This window comes from Juglans regia, chromosome 9 (genome assembly GCF_001411555.2).
Source record: "Juglans regia cultivar Chandler chromosome 9, Walnut 2.0, whole genome shotgun sequence".
In the NCBI taxonomy this organism is placed as follows: domain Eukaryota; kingdom Viridiplantae; phylum Streptophyta; class Magnoliopsida; order Fagales; family Juglandaceae; genus Juglans; species Juglans regia.
This window is the reverse complement of record NC_049909.1, coordinates 16193247-16215323: the sequence shown is the minus strand read 5'-3', so window position 1 is coordinate 16215323 and position 22077 is coordinate 16193247. Positions and strand designations below refer to the sequence as shown.

Sequence of the window (22077 nt, the reverse complement as noted above, 5' to 3'; positions counted from 1 at the left end):
TATTTTTTGTTTTTGTATAGTAATTAAAAGCTTCATTGGATTTTGCCTATTGCCTTGTAAGATTTGTTTTTCTATATTGTTGGAACACAACAGTTAACCGATTACAACTGTTGTTGCAAATGAGGGTATTGGAAACAGAGCCCTAGAACTTTTACGTTCAACTGTTCTTGCAAATGATGATGTCCAATGCAATGAAACCAAATCAAATGGTTCTGCCCTTTTCGTTTGATTTTTATTTCAAATAGTTGGAAAACTTGGTCCACATTTGGCTCCATCAAAACGAAAATAAGGGCAGGGCAGGGCAGGGCAGGAGAGGAGAGGAGATGAGATGTTATGTTGAAAGTTAAATAAAATATTATTATAAATTATTTTTTAATATTATTTAAATTTTGAAATCTGAAAAAGTTGAACTGTTTATTATATTTTATGTGGAAGTTTGAAAAAATTATAATGATTATATGAGATAAGATGAGATGAAATAATTTGGTTTTAGGTAACCAACCCAGCCAAATTGAAAGACATAGGCTTAGGGTTCATTTGAACACTAAGAATATTTCAGAATATAAGTGAATAGTAGTGAGATGGTTTGTGAATTATAATAAAATGATTTGAGTTAAGATGTTTTATTGTATTTTAGAAAATGAGAGAAAAAACTAAATAAAAATATTATAAACAGTTTTTTCATATTATTTTTATTTTTAAATTTAAAAAAGTTGTATTACTTTTTATCTTTTATTTAGAAGTTTAGAAAAATTGTATTAATTTTGTGTTTGGATAACGATTAGATGAAAAAGTTAAAGATTTAAAATTGAAAAGCATTTTATATTTAAGTGATATTTAAAAAAGAGATATCTAAAAATATTTGAAAATACCTCTGTGTCCAAACTAGCCTAACTTAATTGATAAAGCTCCTAAACTATCAGTATCCAGTTGGATCAAGATGGCTTAATAGGAAAAAAGGAGGGCAAGCCCTATTATATTGACTGATTCCATCATCCCAAAAGAGATTAACCACTAGGCTAAGACCTAGAAACCAACAAAAAAAATTAGGAAAAAAAGTTCAAAATTTTTAAAGTATGAAAAAATAAATTAAATAGTTGGTAGGTGACAGAAACAAATTCGAACTCATTTAAGAGACGTTTGGATTCGAAGCTCATCTCAGCTCATCTCAATTCATCTTAATTCATCTCATTATTATTCATAACTATTCAACAACTTTAACTCACAAATCTCACTACTATTTATAACTTATCTCACTACTATTCACAATCTATCTCAACTCATCTCAAGTCATATTCGAATTCAAACGTCTCTTAATTAATAAATAGCAGAAATAATCCATTAATGAGGTCATTTTCAGGGGATCCAGCACATTGCAGTGTACAAAGTTGACATGGTTTAGCTATTTAGACTAATTAATGGAGATGGACTACCATCGACATACTATATATATATATATATATATATATATATATTCATATGAAGATCTGCAGTATCCACAAAATTAGACAAATCTGTTCTCCCACTTTGTCATTTAATTTATAAGGAAAAATATGCATGAATTTGAAAATACATCTGAATAGCCCTTCTTTTTCTTTTGTTTTTTTCCTTTTAGTTTTCCTTTGACTTTCCATGCCTTTGAATGGTTGCTTTGGAAAACTCTGTCAACTATAACATCACAAGTACATAATGGGAGACACCTGTCCTAGAGTTATTAAGAAATGAGACCAAAAGTCAGCAAGTTCAGGGGGAAGCTGAAATCGTGTCTTCCCTGTTTTTGTAAAATGACGATGATGATGATGGAGTTGTTGGAAGAGTTTCTGTTTTTTGAAAGTTACCAATTCAAGCAATATTAATATCTGCCTGTGCTTGTTTCGTTGAGTGTCTAATCTACTAACTGCAAATTGAATATAAATATATTTATATATTTAAATTAAATTAGGAAATATTTTGTTACGACGAATGATCTCGTTTGATTATACAATTTAGATGAGATAAGATGAGATATTTTATTAAAAGTTAAATAAAATATTATTATAATATAATCTTTATTTTGAGATTTGAAAAATCTGAATTATTTATTATATTTTGTGTGAAAGTTTAAAAAAATTATAATAATTATATGAGATGAGATGACTTGATTTTGTGCAACTTAATACAACGAGTACTTTAAAAATAGGATATGTTTAAATTATAAGAGTAAGATCATGCATATAAAACTCCATCATGAAATTATCTTAGAAAACCTTTAGATTCCTAATCCAAGTAATACATGTGATATGATATTGCCAGCTAAAATCATTTGTGCAAGTGCCATTTGGCAAATTTGTAAGGAAAAAAATCATTTTATTTCAATCAATACAACCTTATAAAATTAAGTCCCATATTATTGCATGTTGCAAATTAATGACAAATAATATTCTAAATATGCAATACGCAAGCAAGTACGAAAGCCACAATATTGCTTTGGTAATATATGATCTTAGGCCATAACATCCATTTCTTTTTTCATGGGGAAAATCAAGAATTAATATTAGTGTTTTTCCCAAGTAGAAAATTAATCCTTTTATGTGTGATCACATTAAGCTCCTGAGATTAATTAATTTCAGCAATTTCTTAATATATTAAATAGCATGAGCAGGACTAGTACCTATCAGACGTACAAATTACGCTGTTTACCAATTTTGAGCCACTAATTTTGTGGCATGAATACAAATAGAACAAATAATTGAACAACATATATATATATATATAGTTATATGTGTTAATGTCGTGTTTCGTACGCCTTTAGATTAGGTTTCAGCAATTCAGATTTTTAAAACTGGATTTGCGAAAACGAAGTAAAAAGCAGTTGGGAGAGGACAATCATGGAGCCGCGAAGTCTCTAATGCCAAAGTCAGTAAAGTATTTTAGAATTTTGTAAATAATGAGAGAGTTTAGAGATCAGAGAAGCGAGAAGAAGAATAGTTGAGAGAGCTTTTTCGTATCTAGAAGTTGCTATTTATACCAGGAGTTTGGGGGGCAGATCGTGCCTCCCCCCGTGGGACCTACAACCTCACTACTATTTTTTTTGTCAGGATCCTTTAATGCGGCGTGTTTATGTGACGACGTCATTAATGTGACGTGTTATTCAAGTACTAGTGGTCCTATTAATACAGCATGACTTAATTCTGATTACTTTATTTTGCAGGCTGTATTGGCTGTCCTTCGATATTCCCTTGTCAAAAGATCAAAAGTTTTCCGTCTTTTCCGTTTTGTCCTGTACGAGTCCCTATGAGTGAGATGCGGCAGAGTGACGTCAGTCTTGTCTATCTCATCAGCCATCATTGCTTACTTTTCCTTACAGACGAATTGCTTGGTGGGTAAATTTAAGCTTTGGGGTCTGGTATCAGGGTGAAATCCATTACGTAAGAGTAACTAGTGGACTTATGAGTGAGGGAAACCCCTTTCAAATAATTAACCAAATGGAAGTCGAGTTCTTTTTCTTTTTTTTTTTTCCTTTTTCCTTTTTCCTTCCAAACTTTAGTACTGGATCGAGCCCTAGGACTTGGATAAACTCGAGAAGCAAAGTTTCAAAAGTTTGACGCACAGCATTGTGGATTTATTGCATGCAGGTTTGGGTAAGGTCGTTGTCTAGGGAATGATGACGATGATCATTGATCACTTTGTGGTTGTAAAATAGGACAGTTCTATTCCTGAAAAAAAAAAAAAAAAGAGCAAAAGATAACTATGTTGGGCTTCTTTGTGTGGAGTGTTACTTTCTTTGCGTGCGCCTGAATTTGATGATATGACTAGATCATAAGAATTTATTGTGATTTTTTTATAAATTCTTAATGAGATTTTTGGGTCATGGAGTGGAGGCTTGAGCAGAAAGCTGGTTCAAATTACCGAAGCGAATTAATTAGGATTTATTATATATTGTATTAAATCTAGAGAATGATAGCTAGAAAACCTAAGTTTGAAGAAGAGTCTTGATTCGAAGTAAAGGGAGAGAGGGAAGCCACTGAATCAGTTGGCTGATCAGCTTGGAAAACTGATCCACGAGAATATATCTTCACAAACCTGTGAAACTGCCGCTTAAGCTGATCAAGTTGCTGATAACTATGGTCACTCGGGTCTTGCTGACTGATCTATTGAATCAAATAATTCTTATGTTGTCTCAAAAAAAAACTCTACCATGGCACATATGGCCGCCACACTGTATTCTTGATTTTCACTTGAATAAAATCATTTACAGCTCCGTGAATATATTCACATTGTCGAATAACATAAATTTTTTTTATTGCGTGGGATTTATTCTAATTTTTGTTTATTTTTTCTCTTATGATTCCTAATAAACCATCCATAAAAAAAAAACGTTGTCAACATGCAATATCATCTCATGAATCATATTCCAATGCGACATAGCAGTTAGAAGTAATTATCATGAAAAGGCAAACGTACAGGACACATGCATATGTATATGCACGCAACCTCAAAAGGAAGAAAAATGTCAAAATACTTCATGTGAACTTGGAAAAATGGGGAGCTAGACATAGGTCTGCATGCATCCATCCATCCATCCGTCATTCGAGAATGCTTTTATGATCAGTACGAGTGCCGTGAGTCGTACGTCCGATATATTCTGGCCGTGATCTTGAAGTTGAATTCATGGAACTGATTGCTATTAGTATTAGATAACCCATGCATGCATGCATAATAAATTAAATGCATTTGAACATTCTAACATCATTCACATTGATTTCATCGACTTTGATTTCATCAAAATTATCTCTAAAATTTAACTAAAAATACATATTTTTTATAAATTCAAAATCATTCAAGTCATAATCTCATATTAGATTAGTTAAAATAATAATATAATATTATTTTTTTAATTTTTTTTCATATTTTGTAATTATACTAACTATAAATTAATTAATAATTTAATTTTTACTTAAATTATTGTGGAAAACGTGGGTCTAATATTTTGGAATAAATATCACTTTTGAAGATGAAAAACGTGGAAAATGTTATGGAGCAGTTGGGTATGATATTTTGAAATAAAATATTACTTTTGAAGATGAATAGTACATCTCTTCATATGAAAAAAGCTTTGGAAATATTGTAACTCATATTTGAAGTTCCCACTATTTGACTACTCCAATACAACTCATTTCATATGTATTCTTTCAAATTTTAAAGATGCACTGTCATTTGACTAAGCCAATGCCAGTGCTATGAGATCAACACATATTTTCAATTTTGGTTGCATGTATCCATATATATGTTGTCTTTAATTATGACAACAACTATCAACGACAAAACATGACAAATTGATATATAGGTATGGGAATTGGTAAGACAATTAGAAGTATTAAAATCTATATCTTCACATTAGTTTACTTTTTTTAGATAAATTATGATTTTATATTGAATCAAAGCAGATCAAGTCTTAAGTTCGAATACCGACTCTACACTTCACTTATTTAACTAAATATTCATGAACATGTTGAACCTACTTATTAAATCCTTGCCAATATATTCCAATTTATAGGCTAATTATTAAGAGAATTAAAGAAAGATGAGAGGAAAAGTTTTACTATTTTTGCTTAATTATATTGATTTGATTAAAGGCCAAATATAGTACGTCATATTTTGCTTAGTTTTAGCAAACGAAACATATAAAGGCCATTTTTTAAAATAAAAAATAAAAAAGAAAGAAAGAAAAGAAAATCTTCCATTTTGTTCCTAAATATTTCTCCCTTTGAGATATGAATCAAGTTGAATCTGATATCAAGGGTATATTAATTTGTTATGCTATTTATCACAATGCAATGAGTCTAATCGATATGTAAATAATTCAAGAAAATACCACTGTATTATATATTTTCCTAATTTGGTAGACAGCATTGCATCATCATGTTAAGATGGTATAAGTTTTGGAAATTGCTCAAAAGAAACAAATAATCAAGAAGAAAACACAAGCCATCCTAAAAAAAGAAAAGAAAAACTCATGATCCCAATTGATCACATCCGAGTACTGATTAATCATTTAAAAAAAAGAGTGGTAATTAATTACTAAAGTAGTGAGTGACCTAAAGAATAATGAAGTATAAGGTTAAGATATAAATTAAATAATAAAATCTACATATTTTCATGAGTTTAAATTTTTGGGATAAGTAATGATTTCACATTGTATCAAAATAAAAGACCTGAGTTGGAACCTGATAATTCTACACTCTGTCCAATTTAATTAAATATTCTATTAAAGCGGTGATTTCACGTATAAGGCCGGGGTTCCAAAACTTGAATTAGCTTGATTTTCTTTCACAAATTAAACCTACATATCATGATTTATATGATTTCAATCCTTCATGCATATGTATGCATGGATAAAGAAACAGCCAACAGGCCAATGCATGAATGCATATTTTGAGAAAAGTGAGAAATCAAGTACTAGGAGATATCCCAACTTCATGAAAAAAAATGGATGCAACAAGTGCTTTCTAGCTAGTTTTTGGTCAGAAATTCAATTAATTGACTATGCCCTGTTTCAAAAAGAAGGGTTTTCATTTTAATTGGACAGAACAGTACCGATTGGAATTATTCATGTGCTGTCTCTATTTGATTTGAATGAATTATATATGGAGTCAACTCTGTTGTAGCATTATTCTTATTCTAATGCTTGCTTCTTACTTCGTCGGATAACCTGAACCGGGCGAAAAGATCATGATTCTGCGTACTAATGTTGTTGCATTCATATTTTAAATTTAAATTAGCATTGTTTTTAATAAAATTTACTTTTGATCAATCATATTGAATGAATGTGCGTATTAGTGTGTAGAATCACTTACAATTAAATTTTTCTTAAGAAATAAAAACACCAGTACTCCGAAATCTATATAAACATATTTGAATATATTAATTCAACATCCTGAGGAACCCAAAATTAAACAGAAGAAAATGAACATAACTTGCTTGCACATCTTTCCTTTTGGTACGAAAGGCTCTTAATTTCTGTACACTTTTTGGCTTCCCTTTTGGATGCTACTCTTATCTTTTATTAGCTCCTTCCTTTAGGCGTCTTTGGCCCCGAGAGAGAGAGAGAGAGAGAGAGAACTTTTCCTCTGCTCACAGCTTGCTTATTGCTTGTGATTGTGGCCAGCTTTCTCATCATCATTACAATAAGAAAGTTGGAAACCAATTAAAGTGCCATTCTTTCTATATATGGAAAGTCATTCTTGTCGTTGGGACAAGCTTTTTGGGGGGAGGTCACTTTCTTCAGAGATAATCTGATGGGCAGGCCATTCTGGGGAAGAGCAAAAGGGCCATACTGAATCCCATTCTCTGTACCCACCACAGACCACCTGCATGCATGTAGTAGATAGTGTAACAGAATTCATGTCAGCAACAGATAGACTCATAAGACATTCTATTTATAGGAAGGAACTCTGTTTGCTTTAATACTTCATATGATAAGAGAGTTAATAAATATCAAAGGTAGTGATAGGCTTAATACTTATTTACTATCTATTTACTATTTGTAGTATTTTTATTTTTTTATTATTTTATTTTAAATATTTTTTTAACATCCTTAATCATTAAGAAAAAATTAAAAAAATATATAAATTTACTAATTATCACTTCCTTAACTATTACGTAAAATAAAAAATTATAAAAGAAATCAAATATAAAAAAAATAGTAAATAAATAGTAAGAAGATAGTAACCCTATCATTTTCCAAATATCAATCCTTTATTGTAATAAATGGTTGTGATAGTTTTTCACATTAGCAATAAACTGTGAAAAAGGAAGTGACGATTCTACCATTTTGTAAGCTCACCAACCTGTACTTTGTGGTCAAATGATGGAGAAGGACTGATATTTCCAGTTTGGCCAGCTCATTGCCTGGACATGAGTGGATCCCATTGCCAAATGGCATAAAAGTATTGGGCTTTGGAGCAACCTGTCAGATGGGAATTCGAGTTTAGCTCTAGGTAGTGATTTAAAAGTTTTAATTTGGATATTGAGAATATGAATACCTAATATTTTATTATTATTTATTATTTATTTTTAATTATTAATTATTATTTTATTATTACTATTCACAGAATATTTGAGTGTAAATGCAACCATACATTTTGTGTTGAATGAAAATTTACCTCAAATCTAGAGGGATCAAACTTGTCAGGCTCTGGGAAGATATCTGGGCTATGGTGAATGTTTCTGAAAAGTGGCAAAACTTTCCACCCTTTCGGTATAAGATACCCTAAAGAAGAAGAATTTTCAAACAAAAAAATTAATACAGAAATAAGAAGAATAAATCATAAAAAGTAGAACAGTCATGAGACTGATATTGGGTAAAATATTTTGCAGCAACTGACCTTCATACTCAACATCTTCTACTGCCTCTCTGAAAGTAAACGATAGAACAGAGGCAATTCTAAGTGTTTCCTGAATCACTCTTGAAGTGATCGGCATCTTTTTGGTATCTGCCCAAGTAAGAACTCTCTCGTCACAACCTTGATCCTTTTTACTCCTCATTATGGCCTCTTGCTCTTCCTGTAAAAAAATCACAAGCACCCAAAAATCTGAGTAAGCTCATTAATACTCTTGATTTTTAACGTTTATTTCTTGAAAAGATCGTTGATTTGGTGGGTAAACGGAAGTATTTTATTTAGGGGTTCTTACGGTAATAGCCTGAAGAACACGGGGGTTCTCGCTGAGATACTTGAGTATCCATGTCAGCACGCTGGCGGTGGTGTCACGAGCAGCGAATATGACGCCGATGATGTTGTCGGCAATCTGTTCGTCGGTGAGGCTTTCTTTGTCGCCCATGAAAGATCCGAGCAAGTCGTTGTGCTCGTGCTTCATCTGCCTCCTGGTCGAAAGGATTTTGGCCAAGATCTGAGCAAGCTCCTTTCTTGCTTTCATGGACTTGTGGAAGAGTGTTCCCGGAAGGTTAATGGGCATTGAGTTGTAACCCTTCTCAAGAATGTAGTAGCATCGCTTTAGATCGTCTCTGTACAGAATCTCATCCTTTCCAAATATGGCAAGCAACGCGACATTGAAAGCAAACTGCAAATCAAGCATTCATAAGTTTGACTAAGAAAGTAGGAAACGAAAAGGAGCTTGAAACTGGGGAAGATGCTCTGTTTGGTTGCAGGGAAAGTATGAAATTCAAGGTGGGGGAGCTCACTGTCTTCATTTCTTGGAAAGTGTTGATTAGCTGGCCTTCCCAAGATTGGATTGAATCTTTGGCAATGAATTCAATGTCGGACACTATGTTTCTGAGGGCTTCGGGCATGAATGCCCGGAGAACAAGCTTCCTCAATTTGGCATGGTAGTCTCCTTGGTGAAAAAAGATGGCTTGTTTTCCCAACATCCTCTCTTTGCTTGCAGGAAATGTGGGTTTAAAGAGATGAGCACTAGTTACGAGCACGAATTTCGCAGCTTCCGGGCTCGAAGTCATCACACAGGGACACCCCAATATGTGCGTCTTGAAGATAGAGCCATACCTATAAATCAAAACGAACAATCTGCCATTAGTAAAACTACTTCCTAGCAGTTTAGTCAAGGAGAAAGTGAAAGGTTAAGACTCGGTATTTGTATAAACCTCTTTTGTTTAGAGGCAAAGAAGACATTTGGGTTTTGAGAGTAGAGCTGGAAGGTCTCCCCGACGTAAGGCCAACCCAAGGAGCCGGGCGGGAGAGGCAATTTCCGGCGACTGGAACTGAAGAACCTGACGAGGGAATGGATGAAGAAGACGAAGAAAATGGAAGCAAAACAGCAAAACTTGAACATGGATGTGAATTCCATGACTGTATTTGTGCCTTTGGGAGAGTTATATATAGAAGTGTTACTGAAGAGAAGTAGTAGTGGCCGTGGGAGCTCAAAAATGGAGAACAAGTAGGTTTGAATAGAGAAGTGAAGAAGAGAGGGGTTATATATAGTTGTTGTGGGCAGAGAAAGAGAGGGAAAAAGGGCAAGAAACAGGGGGAAAGAGAGAAGGTGGCCTTTCCATTACAACTTGAATTCCCACACACGGAAGTCCCCCTCCAGCTCATGTTTTTGGTCTTAGAGAGAGAGAGAGAGAGAGAGGGGGCCGGAGATCAGACAGAGCACGTGTCTCGAGGGTTGGAGAAAGGGTATGGTGGAGTAGGCTCCGAGTCTCTCAGACCGTGTGAGTTTGTAATTGGTGTGATCATTCACGAAAGATGTGCGCTTTTGTTATAACTTATCACTTCGAACCCATAAAGCCATAAAAGAAAATGAAAAAATGACCCTAATTATCTTACCAGAAAAGGTAACACTTCAATAATTTTTGACATACTTTTTTTTTTTTTTTTAAGGTTTTCAAGTGCCCAACACCACCACCTCTGATCATTTGCTCTACCTTCATACGTAGTATGTCAACATGCCATTCACTCTTTTAATCAAAACTCTTCTTTTTGCCAAACCCACTTATTATATATAAACTTGTTCACTTTGATCAGTTGCCATGCATCTCACACCATATATACTCAATTCGGGTCGTCGAATCCGACCCGATTGCGAGTTTTCTGCCCATAGTTTTGGAGCTAGTATGTTTGACATGATCCAAATTATAATCTTGATCTAGTGGTTAGCAGATGAGGGTTGGGACATTCTGTATTCAATGAGATTCCCACCCACCTTAGACTAAAATGGTCCAAGATTCAAATTAAAGTGATTCGGAGGAATTCTTCATTTCCTTACGGCTCTATATAATTTTTGCAGCATTTCAATGATTTTTTTTGTTTAATTAAAAAAAGGTTTATTTATTTTGTTAATGGTTATTCTTGTTTTGTTAATTTTGTTTTTTAATCTTTAATAATTTTACTAATTTGTAGTAGTACTCATTGGCTTTTCAGCTTTTTGCACCCTTTTAAAATATAATTTATGATTAAAAAAACCCTTTTAATAATACTTAAAATATATATAAAAATTTATTTGATTTAAATAGATTTCTTATAAAAATAAAATTTTAATTAACTGATATAATGTAACGTAATACATCAGATTGTACATTATTACATCTTGTTCATATTAACATATATTTACAAGTAATTTCATAAATACATCAATATTTGTACTATGCCAATAATATTATCAGGTGAATGTGACACTTGGTGTGTTATATAGATAAGAGGACTTTTCATGATTTATAAAGCTGTGGACGTTTCAAACCAATGTCTATTGCCAAAAACAAAGAAAACAAAGTCTTGTACGTGTAACGTCGCAATACGTGGCACTTGACAAGGTGGCATTTGGTGGAAACTAAAGACTTGTCAACGGTCAGATCACATAAATTTATTAGTAAAAGGTTTTGAAAGATTTAGAAGTGATTTGGATTCAAATATGAGTTAAGATAGATTGAGATGATTTATGAATAGTAGAATAAAAGTTGAATTATTTATTATATTTTGTGTGAAAATTTAGAAAAATTATTTTAAAATTTAAAAAAGTTGAATTGTTTATTATATTTTATGTGTGAATTTGAAAAAGTTATAGTGATGAAATGAGATGAGTTAAGATAGATTAAGATGGGTTACGAATACAAACGAAGCCTTAAGGTTTATTTGGATAGATAAACCATCAGATCTCATCATTTTATTTTTTTTTAATTTTTACATGGAATATAATAAATAATTTAATTTTTTCAAATTTTAAAATAATAATAATATTAAAAAATAATATTTTATTCAATTCATCTAAAATTATCTCATCTTATTATCTAAACGAGATTTAATTTGAGGTTGACAAATCGTGTATATATATATATATATGTCCGAGCCAAAATAATAATTTTAGATATTATAATTATTTGAAAACGACTAATCACATCATGATCTACATACATCTCTATTATATTATTTAATTAAAGTTTCAAATAGACAATTCTTATGTATATAACATTATTCTTTTAAAAAAATATAGGTACCAAACAAGCTTTATATACTCGTTGAGAAAAAATAAACCTCATCATCGTAAGATTTAGGTCCCGTTTAGATAGTGAGATAATTTTAGATAATTTTAGATCAAAGTTAAAAGTCAAATAAAATATTATTTTTTAATATTATTATTATTTAAAAATTTAAAAAAAATTAAATTATTTATTATATTTTATATAAAAATTTAAAAAAATTATAATAACGAGATAAAATAAAATAAAATCGTTTTTGTATTCAAACGGACCTTAATCCAACTGCACATTTGGAGGAACTCTAAAATTTGATGCCACAAGTTGAAACGTCGAAATCACTCCTTTTGTTAATCACTTTTGAAGAGAATATTAATCTAGCCATAAAAAGTCTTAAAAATTATTAGGGTTTAATTTATTTTTGGAAATAAAGGTTTGGGTGAAGCCATTCATTTATACATTAATTATTGAGAAAGTACACCAACATGTTAAAATTAATTTTAAGTCCCGTCATCAGCTTAATTTACAATATTGTCGAAGATCGATCACAACATAAGTATGACAAACAAAGCCTTGAAAGCTCACCGACAGATGATATGTATTGCTGCATATTTATAACATGGCATAGCCTCTGATAATATCTCTAGTCATGCATCAATTCTAGCTAGCTAGATAGGGGAAATGGTCCTAACGTCCCATAATCATTTCTCACCTGTCGCTCTACCTACTTAGGTTGCGTTTGGATGTTGAAGTGAGTTGAGTTGAGATAATAAAATATTGTTAGAATATTATTTTTTATTATTATTATTATTTTGAGATTTGAAAAAGTTGAATTGTTTATTATATTTTGTATTGAAATTTGAAAAAGTTATAATGATGAGTTGAGATGAGTTGAGAGGATTTTTGGTTCCAAACGAAGCCTAATTCACCAAATATAGAGTAATATTATATTCTATTATAGTTTATATCATAAATTATATAAACGTTGTGTAATTTTAAAAAAAAAATTATTATTAAAAATTAATTCTTTTTATATAAATTTTATATTTATTTAAAAAAAATATACGACATTTAATTATGTACTTATTTATAACTATAAATATCATTTTTTTTAAATATATATATATAATTAGCCTTATTTGGGTGGCCCATACAAACGATGACAGATGAGAGGAGTGTACATAAAATAAAACGACAGAGATGCAAACAGTGACAGACAGGAAAAAACGATGTATTTTGGAAGCTAGGAAGTTGGAATTATATATTGAAAAATTCAATTCCTAAATCTCATACATCACACACCATCTTTTTTATGATTTTTTTAATTTTATTCTCTTATCAAATGTGTGGTATATAAATTATGAGTAGAATAATTTAATTATTTTAAATAAAATAAAATAAAATGAAAAATTTTATAAAAAGTGAACAAATCCTTAATTTACACACTTTAAACGCTATACTGCATTTAAAATTTTAAGAGAAAATATAAATAGTACTCTACTGTACATAACAGCCGCTGCACACTAAGTGTATTGGGTGAAAAAAAAAATAAAAATAAAAAACCACAGCACGGGTGTGCTGCGGCTATGGGCTGACGCCAAGAACTTCTCAAATTTTAAAGGATCGTGCTACAGCCCCCGCTGGGGCTCCTGCTGGGAGCTCCCGCTGGGGGCTGTAGGCATATATTGTATGTGTTTTTTTTTAAGTTATTTTTTATATAATATTTTTTACTATTTTTTAATACTTTTTAAAAAATAAAATAAATTTAGAACATCATTAAAAACACTTTCTTAATCAAGAAATAAAAAAAAAGTTATTAAAAAATATTTCTTTAATCACGAAGTAAAATAAAAAATCATAAAAAAATATTTTATATTTTACTTTGTGATTAAGTAAGTATTATTTAATAATATTATAAATTTTTTTATTTTTTAAAAATATTTAAAATCATTAAAAATATCTATATAAAAAAAGAATTAAAAAATACACATAATAAAATACACTAGAGCTCCAGCATTATCCATATATTGAGAGCCGTGCTAGAACGAGGATGTAGAGAAATAATAGTTCGTACCACTCGATGATGATCCTATAGTTTACACACTTTAAACGCTTTACAGCATTTAAATTGGGAGCCGTGCCAGAACGAGGATGGCTAGCTACAATCATTTGGTTTTTTTTTTATTATTATTATTTTTATGTAATTTTTTTATATTCTTAAATATTTAAAAAAATTATAATATCAATAAAAAAAATACTCACTTAATCATTAAAAAAATAATAATTGAGAAAAATGATCGAGATATTAACGAAATCTCGTTTTCTCTTAAATTGGTGGATTGATGGATTTTAAAGTTCTACAAAAAAATGGGCAGGTTGTTGGGAAAACAATAATAGAAAAGTAAAGTAAAACATAAATCAATTAAATACAACATAAAATTTATGTAGTTTGATAACATACTTACATTTTTAGAGTTACAAAAAGTTTTATTCTCTTAAGAAATGTCAAATTAATACATCAGGAGTAAAAATATAATGATCTAACGGTCGTATTGTTCACAATATACATACATATATATATATATAGGTTATGCGGCAAAAATCGTAGCAGATTCAATTATCGAGTTATTTGCTCTTGCATGTGTTGAGTCAGCATTGAGCGAACTCCATGCCTGAGCCTCATTCGAGCTAACTAACAAATGAATGTCGAGCGAACTCTCTATTTGAAGTTAGTTCAAGCATTAAGTCGAGTAAAAGTCGAGCAAATTTTTGACTTGTCTCCGCTCAAAGTCAAGAACCAGACTTCATAAACCTAACACAAGTGGTGGGTGTAATACCTGATATAAAAGTATAAAACAAACAAAAAAGAACCTTAAAATCTATTCATCACTATTTCAACTACGTAACCTTAATTATTCTTTTTTTTCTTCTTAGTACTTCACCTTCTCATTCTCTTTTATCCATAAACTTTCTTCTCATATCTTATTTTCTCTTAATGAGTAGGTCTCATTCCACATGCTGCTAAGGTGTAGGGTACATACTCCTAGTTGCAGCCATGTGTTTCGACTCATGCGTTTAGTCTAGATCTTTAGTTGCATTGACCCACAACCACAATCGTGGGTTTGTATGGATTTGGAGTCACACAGATCCATGGTCGAAGCTATAGATTTGACCGGATCATCTTAATTCGATTGTGGGTCTGTGTGGATATGGACTCGGGTTGTGGGTTTGTGGATTTGGACTTGTAACAGGATGATACCTTTTTTTTTTTTGGTCTTATTTCTAGCTGGATTTTGATTGGGTTGGTAAGCATGAAATCTTCGAACGATGAGTTTGATAATCCCTCCATTCAATGAATATAGGTAGACAAGAGATGGCGAAGGGGGTAGAGCAAGATGAAAAATGATCATCACACTCAAATGAAGGCGGGGGAAGGGGAGGGTGCTACCTTTTTATTAGCCCTACTCCCTAGTGACCACTTTTTTTTCCTTTTAAATTAATTATACCTTGATCATGTGGACCAATGAGACCCAAATATCTGAAAAAGTTGCAACATGATCTACCGAAGAAGTATGTATATCTCTGCTTATACTTAAAAGCCGCTATATATGTATTGTTCATTACTGTTGATGTTACTGTTCATCAACAGTAATGAACAGTGTAGAGTGTTTTTTTTTTCCCGCGTGTTTTTTTCCGCAAGTGTTTATATTACTTTCATTACTGTTCATCAACAGTAATGAACAGTGAAGAGGTTTTTTTTTTTTTTCCGTGTTTCCGTAAGTGTTTATATTACCTCTTTCTCTTTAAATAGACTTTTTTTTGTATTCATCTAAAGAATAAAATAAATTATTACTTCTGTCAAATGCTTGCTTTATAGTCGGATTGTTATGTAATTCTTATTTATAATTCTTGAATTTTTAGTGATTGTATTAGAATTTGTAAAAGCAAGTATATATAATTGAATTGATTGGATCAAATTTGTGTGATAAGTATTTTTTAGATTTTTATTTAAGTTATTTAGACTTTTATAGAGTAATACTAAAAGTGATATATCATATTTAATTTTCAAATTTAATCTAACGGTAGAAGTTTAAATATTGATTTAAACTAACATAAAATAGATAATTAAAATATAAATATTCTATCATACACTTAAAATTAACTTCAATTTATATATATATCTGCCTATATCTTAAAAGAGGCTATCCTATTACTGTTCATCAACAGTAATGAACAGTAAAAATGTTTGTTTTTTTTTTTTTTCACGTTTGTTTTGTTTTTCTGTTTCTTTTTGGGTTCGTCTGTGTGAATGTCAGTGTGCGACGTAATACCACAATCGTGCGTAGGGAATGAGAGAGAGGGAGAAATGAAAGGTGGGAAAAAATATTGGTTTATAGGTTTTAAATTACAACTCTTCATTTTTAATTTTCAGATTTAATCTAACGATAGAAGTTTAAATATTGATTTAAACTAACATAAAATAGATAATTAAAATACTAATTTTTTATCATTAAATAAATAATAAAATTTTACTGTACATTTTTAAGAAAAAAAATTATATAATTAATTTGAATTTTTAATATAATTTAAATTTCATAATAAATGATGAACATAAATAAATAATAATTTTATTTTTATACATTAGATTATTTTAATATTCAAAATTATATTTTATTTTTTTCTTCAATTTGACAGATGTGGCAAACATGCTTTGCACGTTTACCACCGCTAGTGTGTATATATTTATATATATACACACACATATATTGCACTTTCCATGGTTGCTAATCTTCTAAAAGTACTATAGGTTACTTGGCATCTTTACGAGTAAGATTAACTTTTGTTACAATATCTTATATATTAATATTGTTGATCTTAACCTAATGTATCCCAATAAATTCATTATACTTTTTGTTTATGCAGACTTCCTTTCTTATTTTGAGCATCGATCGTGCGTAAGACGTGCACTAATTGCTTGTAGTTTATTCATAAATTTGTCAAATTCATGAGCAAATACACTGGCTTTTCTATAATGTATGGGAGGTGAACGCCTCGACCGCTAACCATAAGTAGTACCACACATGATGGCACATTAATTCATGATGAGTCTTGCTAGGTACAAGCAGTTTGGCGCATCAAACTGCGTACCGACGTTGACATAATTTTTTTTATTAAAAAAAAAACAAAAGAAAGAAAATTTTGAGAGAAGAAAAATGTCATATATCTCACGAAAATCATTCCCGTCTCAATTCACACCGTTTTATTAAAAGGATGCATTACATGTCAATATTGGTTCGTGGTTAATTTGGTGCGCAAACTCTCTTGTAACTAGACTTTTCGATTCATGATATTCCAAATGCTCAAAATTCCAAACTTCATGAAGTCGCCCCATTTATGTACGTAAGTGATCAAGATCATGAGGATTATAATCCTAAAAGATATCTCACGAAATGAAAAATGTCCAGTACGAGATGAAAAATGTCATATATCTCACGGAAAAAAAAAATGAGATCTATATGAAAAAAATTAATTTTTTAATAGTAGACATCACTTTTTTTTAAAGCGATTACGCAGCGGTTATATACTTTACGATTATATAAAATTACTCTATTATATATAATAATAGCGATAAACTATCACCTAATATACATGCATGCATGCAATCACTTCAAAATATTTAATCTTGGTAATAAATCATAAACTATCAATAAATTGCAATGCACCGACACCTAGCTAGCTCTTAATTTTATCCTAGTAAAAGACAAGATTACCCTCAAAATTCTCAAAAAATAAAGAAAATACGTACCCTGATCCTATAATACTGGATTTTAAAATATATTATTTAAAACTATTTTTAAATAAATTAAGTTTATTAATAGAAATTAATTTAACACTAGAATTATTAAAAACTAAAAATCAGATTTTTTTTTTTAACTATTCTGATAAAATTCATCATGTATTTTATTTTTTTAATATTTCTAAAATTAGCTAGGAATTCTCAATTTTTCTATCTTTGTTTGGAAATTCAATTCAATTCATTTAAAATCAATTAATTATGTCATCTCATCCTATTATTCAAACTAGACCTCAAAAAAAAAAAGTATTGCATTCCCCATGCATGATGAGCATTTAAAAGCAAGAAAAAGTAAAATCTGGAAGTGCATGCAAAGTACTTGGTACTACAGTTGTGCAAACCCATGCCACTGCGCTCTGATCAATCATCTTCAGCATTCCTATTCGTTTATCCTTTCAATAAACAACTTGAGATCATCAATATGGTATTATTGCTAAAAAACAAGAAGTTCTGAAATTACATTGCGTGTTCTGAAACAACTGGAGATCATCACAAAAATGATACTTATAGTGCTGAAGAATGTGCAAGTATATTTATTTTGTAAAAAATGAATAATTTTGATATCTAGATAAATATTTTATATTTTATTAAAGGATTTTTTTTCTCATAAGAATGTGCACGACTTATACATATAAAACTGTATTTATACATATAAAACTGTATTTACCATTATTTACGAGGTTTCCAACGGATCTACAACTTAAAAGTGGAGAAATGCTAATTCGGGACCCAAAAATGGTATCGAATGAGTTTTTTTTAATAATTAAGAAAATATTTTTTATTGATGTTGTAAATTTTTATATTTTTTTAAAAATATTTATGATGATTAAAAAAATATATAAAAAAAATATTTTTCAATACATATTCTGAACATATTTTCGATAAGTGGAGTGCTGCCCGTAAAAGTTTGCTGGCGTGCGTAGGTACGTGTCTGATTAGCTTTTCCGATGGACCCTCTCGGCCGGTGCCTACTCAATGACTCATTGACGGTGAAATATACCCAATTTCCACGTCAGTTAGGGTAGAAGCCTGGAGCTAGAGACTATTTATTTCTTTGTTTTTTTTTTTAAAAAAAAGGTACAATTGTATCATGTACAAGCATTCTAGCTTAGAACTTAAAATGCCAGAAAAAATTAATACATTGTCATTAAAAATTAGAAGAAAATATATATATATAGCTAATTAGCCATCTTTTCCACTGCATATATGTGAAGCCTAGCCATGGGGTGAAGTGACAGATCACAGGAGGGAATGAGAATGTTTTCTATGATCTGGACAGATGATGAAGACGCGATCGATCCTTTCGATCCCTAGCCTTTTTGGTTAAGTTGTGCAACACTGCAATATTAGCACTAACTTCTGTTTGCCTATATATTTTAATTAATGCTAATTAAATATAGGGCCGAGTGGAAAGACGACGCGGCTAAATTGAGTTATATATGACACGTTCAACACCTCTCTCATATATATATATATATATATATATATATATAGTAATGCTAGATATAGTATTATATATGATGTGCAAGTTTAGCGTATTAACCTAAATCAAGCGAGTAGAGATCTTGAAACTTCTAGAGCTACTGAGGTGCAGCTCCTTCTTCTTTGAGTGAGAATCATTTTGATTTAGGTTAATATCGCACAGTCTCTTTGAAAAAAAATAGTGTCATTATTAAAAAATGATATTTTCCTATGAATTTCATATTTAGTATCTATTTTTTAAAGAAAGTATACAGGACTTACACAGTATCTTAAAATTACAAACATCATTTCTTATATATATATATATTATATATATATATATCAATATTCCTTGGTAAATGTTGACTTGCAAGGCTAGCCTCCAAAACCATGTTGGTCCTTGTAAAAATACTTTTTTAAAGCTTAGAGTAGAGGAGATGAAACGAAGGACGTTGTATGGGCGAAAATTATTTATTTGTGATCAATTATTTCATGCGAAAACGATTATTTTCTATTAAAATGAGTTTTTTTTTTTTTTTTTGTAAATAATCATTCTCATCGTAAATAATCAATTATAAATACTCATTTTTCTTGTAGTGGTCGGCACTGAGTTTTTTTTAACTGGTGGACTAAAAGAAGATGAGAATTTGATTTAACTCCACTATCAAATTAGAAAATCTATTAATTAATTGCATGCATGATGTTTGCTGTACACAACTATATATGAAAAAGGACGATGGCATTGACTATATATGAATGCATGGGACAAAAATTACATGTATTCAATAACAAAGGCTTTGGAAGAAAGATCCTTCCAAATCTAATGCAACTAAACGGGCCTCTATTATTATTTATTTTCATTTATTTTTATCTTCTTTAGTTTAATTTGTTTTTGAAGATTTTATATATTTTTCCTTAAAGTTATGTAAATGGCCGTTGGTGTTAATTGGTTATTGGTTGATAATTAGTTTTCTATAAGATGGTGACTATATTGGATTATTTTAAGCATGTTTTATCACTGGCATGCACTAAAATTAATTAATTAAGTTTTCAATTGCTTAAATAATTGGATCCATATAGCTGAACAGCTAGTTAGCAAACCATGTATTGGATTGTGATGATCCTCTAAAATTCTTTAGCTAAATTTCCACTAGATTTTGATCTGATTGTTGCATCTTGCTGATGGTGCATGCCCAAAAAAAGTTTTTGGATTTTTGCTGTGTACACGTTCATGATGCTGATTTATCATATACATGATGAGATCATGATGAAGTTTTACTTTGAGATCATTACAGTATTATTAATAGGGATATTATTATAAATGTCTGGAATTCCATGATGGCAGGCAGCTGGAAATTACGATTAGGATCACAAACCAGATCTTTTGATGATCATCAGTCACTTCTGAATAAGCTAGCTAGCTAGGCGTGTGAATCCAAGACAGACAAAAAGCTCCCATCCCCCTGCATGCGGGTATATAGCAGCATGAATTACAATGTTGCATCAGCAAAATTTGCCCTTTTTGTCTGACAAAATCAATTATATATGTTTGCTGCAATATTGCAAATTAGCAGCTATTATTGGGATGCCATGCAAGGCCCACGAGCTAGCATACTCTTATCATATTTGAAAGATTTATATATATATATACACTAGTGCATAGCAACGTGCTAAGCACGTCTAGTTTAATAAAATAATTAATTTTAAGAAATAATATTATTTTTTTAAAAATAATATATAGATTTTAATCAATAAACAATTTCAAATTTAATAAATAATCAATAAACAATTTCACTAATTTTTACACAATACAAACAATTAAATTATCTATACTTTAAATAAATAAAAAAAACGAACGTAACAAAATAACATATCAAATAAAAAAATATCAAGAAAATGAAACCTATAAATGAATATATCAATGAGAAATGATATTTACAATTGTGAGTATGTAAGTGTCATGCAGTCATTTTGAAAAAAAGTGAATAAATATGGGATCCATATAAAAAGAAATTAATTTTTTAACAATAGACTCTATTTTTTTTTAAATTATTGTACGGTATTTGCTCATTCCATGACTATATGTAATATTACTCATAATATTTATCATTATTAAATATAAATAAAAAATAAAATTATTATAATATTTATTATTAAAAATAAAATCACTATAATATTTATAAGATTTACATATTTTTTAAATACATATTTAAAAATTAACAACTCAACATATTTTACACATTTAAATAATTCAAAATACTTTTAATAAAATCTATAAATTTATTCTAATATTTACTCATAACTATTCATAAATATTTTTAATATATTCTCACGGTTTATACGTAACTCTCTCATTGAGACGTTTGGATTCGAAGATGAATTAAGATGAGTTGAAATAGATTGTAAATAGTAATGAAATGAGTTATAAATAATAGTGAAATTTATGAGTTAAAGTTGTTAAATAATAATAAATAATAATAAAATAAATTGAGATGAATTAAAATGACTTGTGAATGTAAACATCTCCTTAAATGTTTGATAAGCGTGGTCTTGAAAAAAAAAAAATTAAGTTAACAGTGTTGATCTGTCCAGCAGATATATGCTTTAACGGGCAGCGAGTTTGCTCGCAACCCAAGAAAAATATCTACTGCGTAAAGCTGCAGTGCAGAAAGATGACGTACGGATTCAATCAGAGCATACAAAATGATGAAGATCGGATCTTACTGTATCTTCTCTTCAGACCTAGACCAGTTGGTCTACACCTCGATAATCATTTTTATTTGTCTGTACTACGTACTCCTGCTTAAATCCTAGTGCCATCAATATCTTGTATCGTTAA

General features: G+C 30.2%; 1 protein-coding gene across 1 annotated transcript; it reads right to left on the bottom strand.

Moving 5' to 3' along the window:
* Positions 1–6883: 6883 nt before the first annotated feature.
* On the bottom strand, positions 6884–9897 carry LOC108983082 (abscisic acid 8'-hydroxylase CYP707A2-like). Its single transcript, XM_018954613.2, has 7 exons — positions 9599–9897; positions 9182–9500; positions 8674–9060; positions 8367–8544; positions 8145–8251; positions 7830–7948; positions 6884–7349 (listed from the first exon to the last, which is right to left on the bottom strand). Exons 1-7 carry the CDS (start codon positions 9799–9801, stop codon positions 7187–7189), a joined length of 1476 nt encoding a protein of 491 aa, XP_018810158.1. The 5' UTR covers positions 9802–9897; the 3' UTR covers positions 6884–7186.
* Positions 9898–22077: the final 12180 nt, after the last annotated feature.

Bases quoted from the DNA above. Each gene is read 5' to 3' on its own strand.
- LOC108983082 (XM_018954613.2), bottom strand. From the start codon at position 9,801: ATGGAATTCACATCCATGTTCAAGTTTTGCTGTTTTGCTTCCATTTTC. The intron at 9,061-9,181 runs GTGAGCTCCCCC...CTTGATTTGCAG, and splicing joins CTTTCCAAGAAATGAAGACA to TTTGCTTTCAATGTCGCGTT. The intron at 8,252-8,366 runs GTCAGTTGCTGC...CTTCTTCTTTAG, and splicing joins AGAAGATGTTGAGTATGAAG to GGTATCTTATACCGAAAGGG.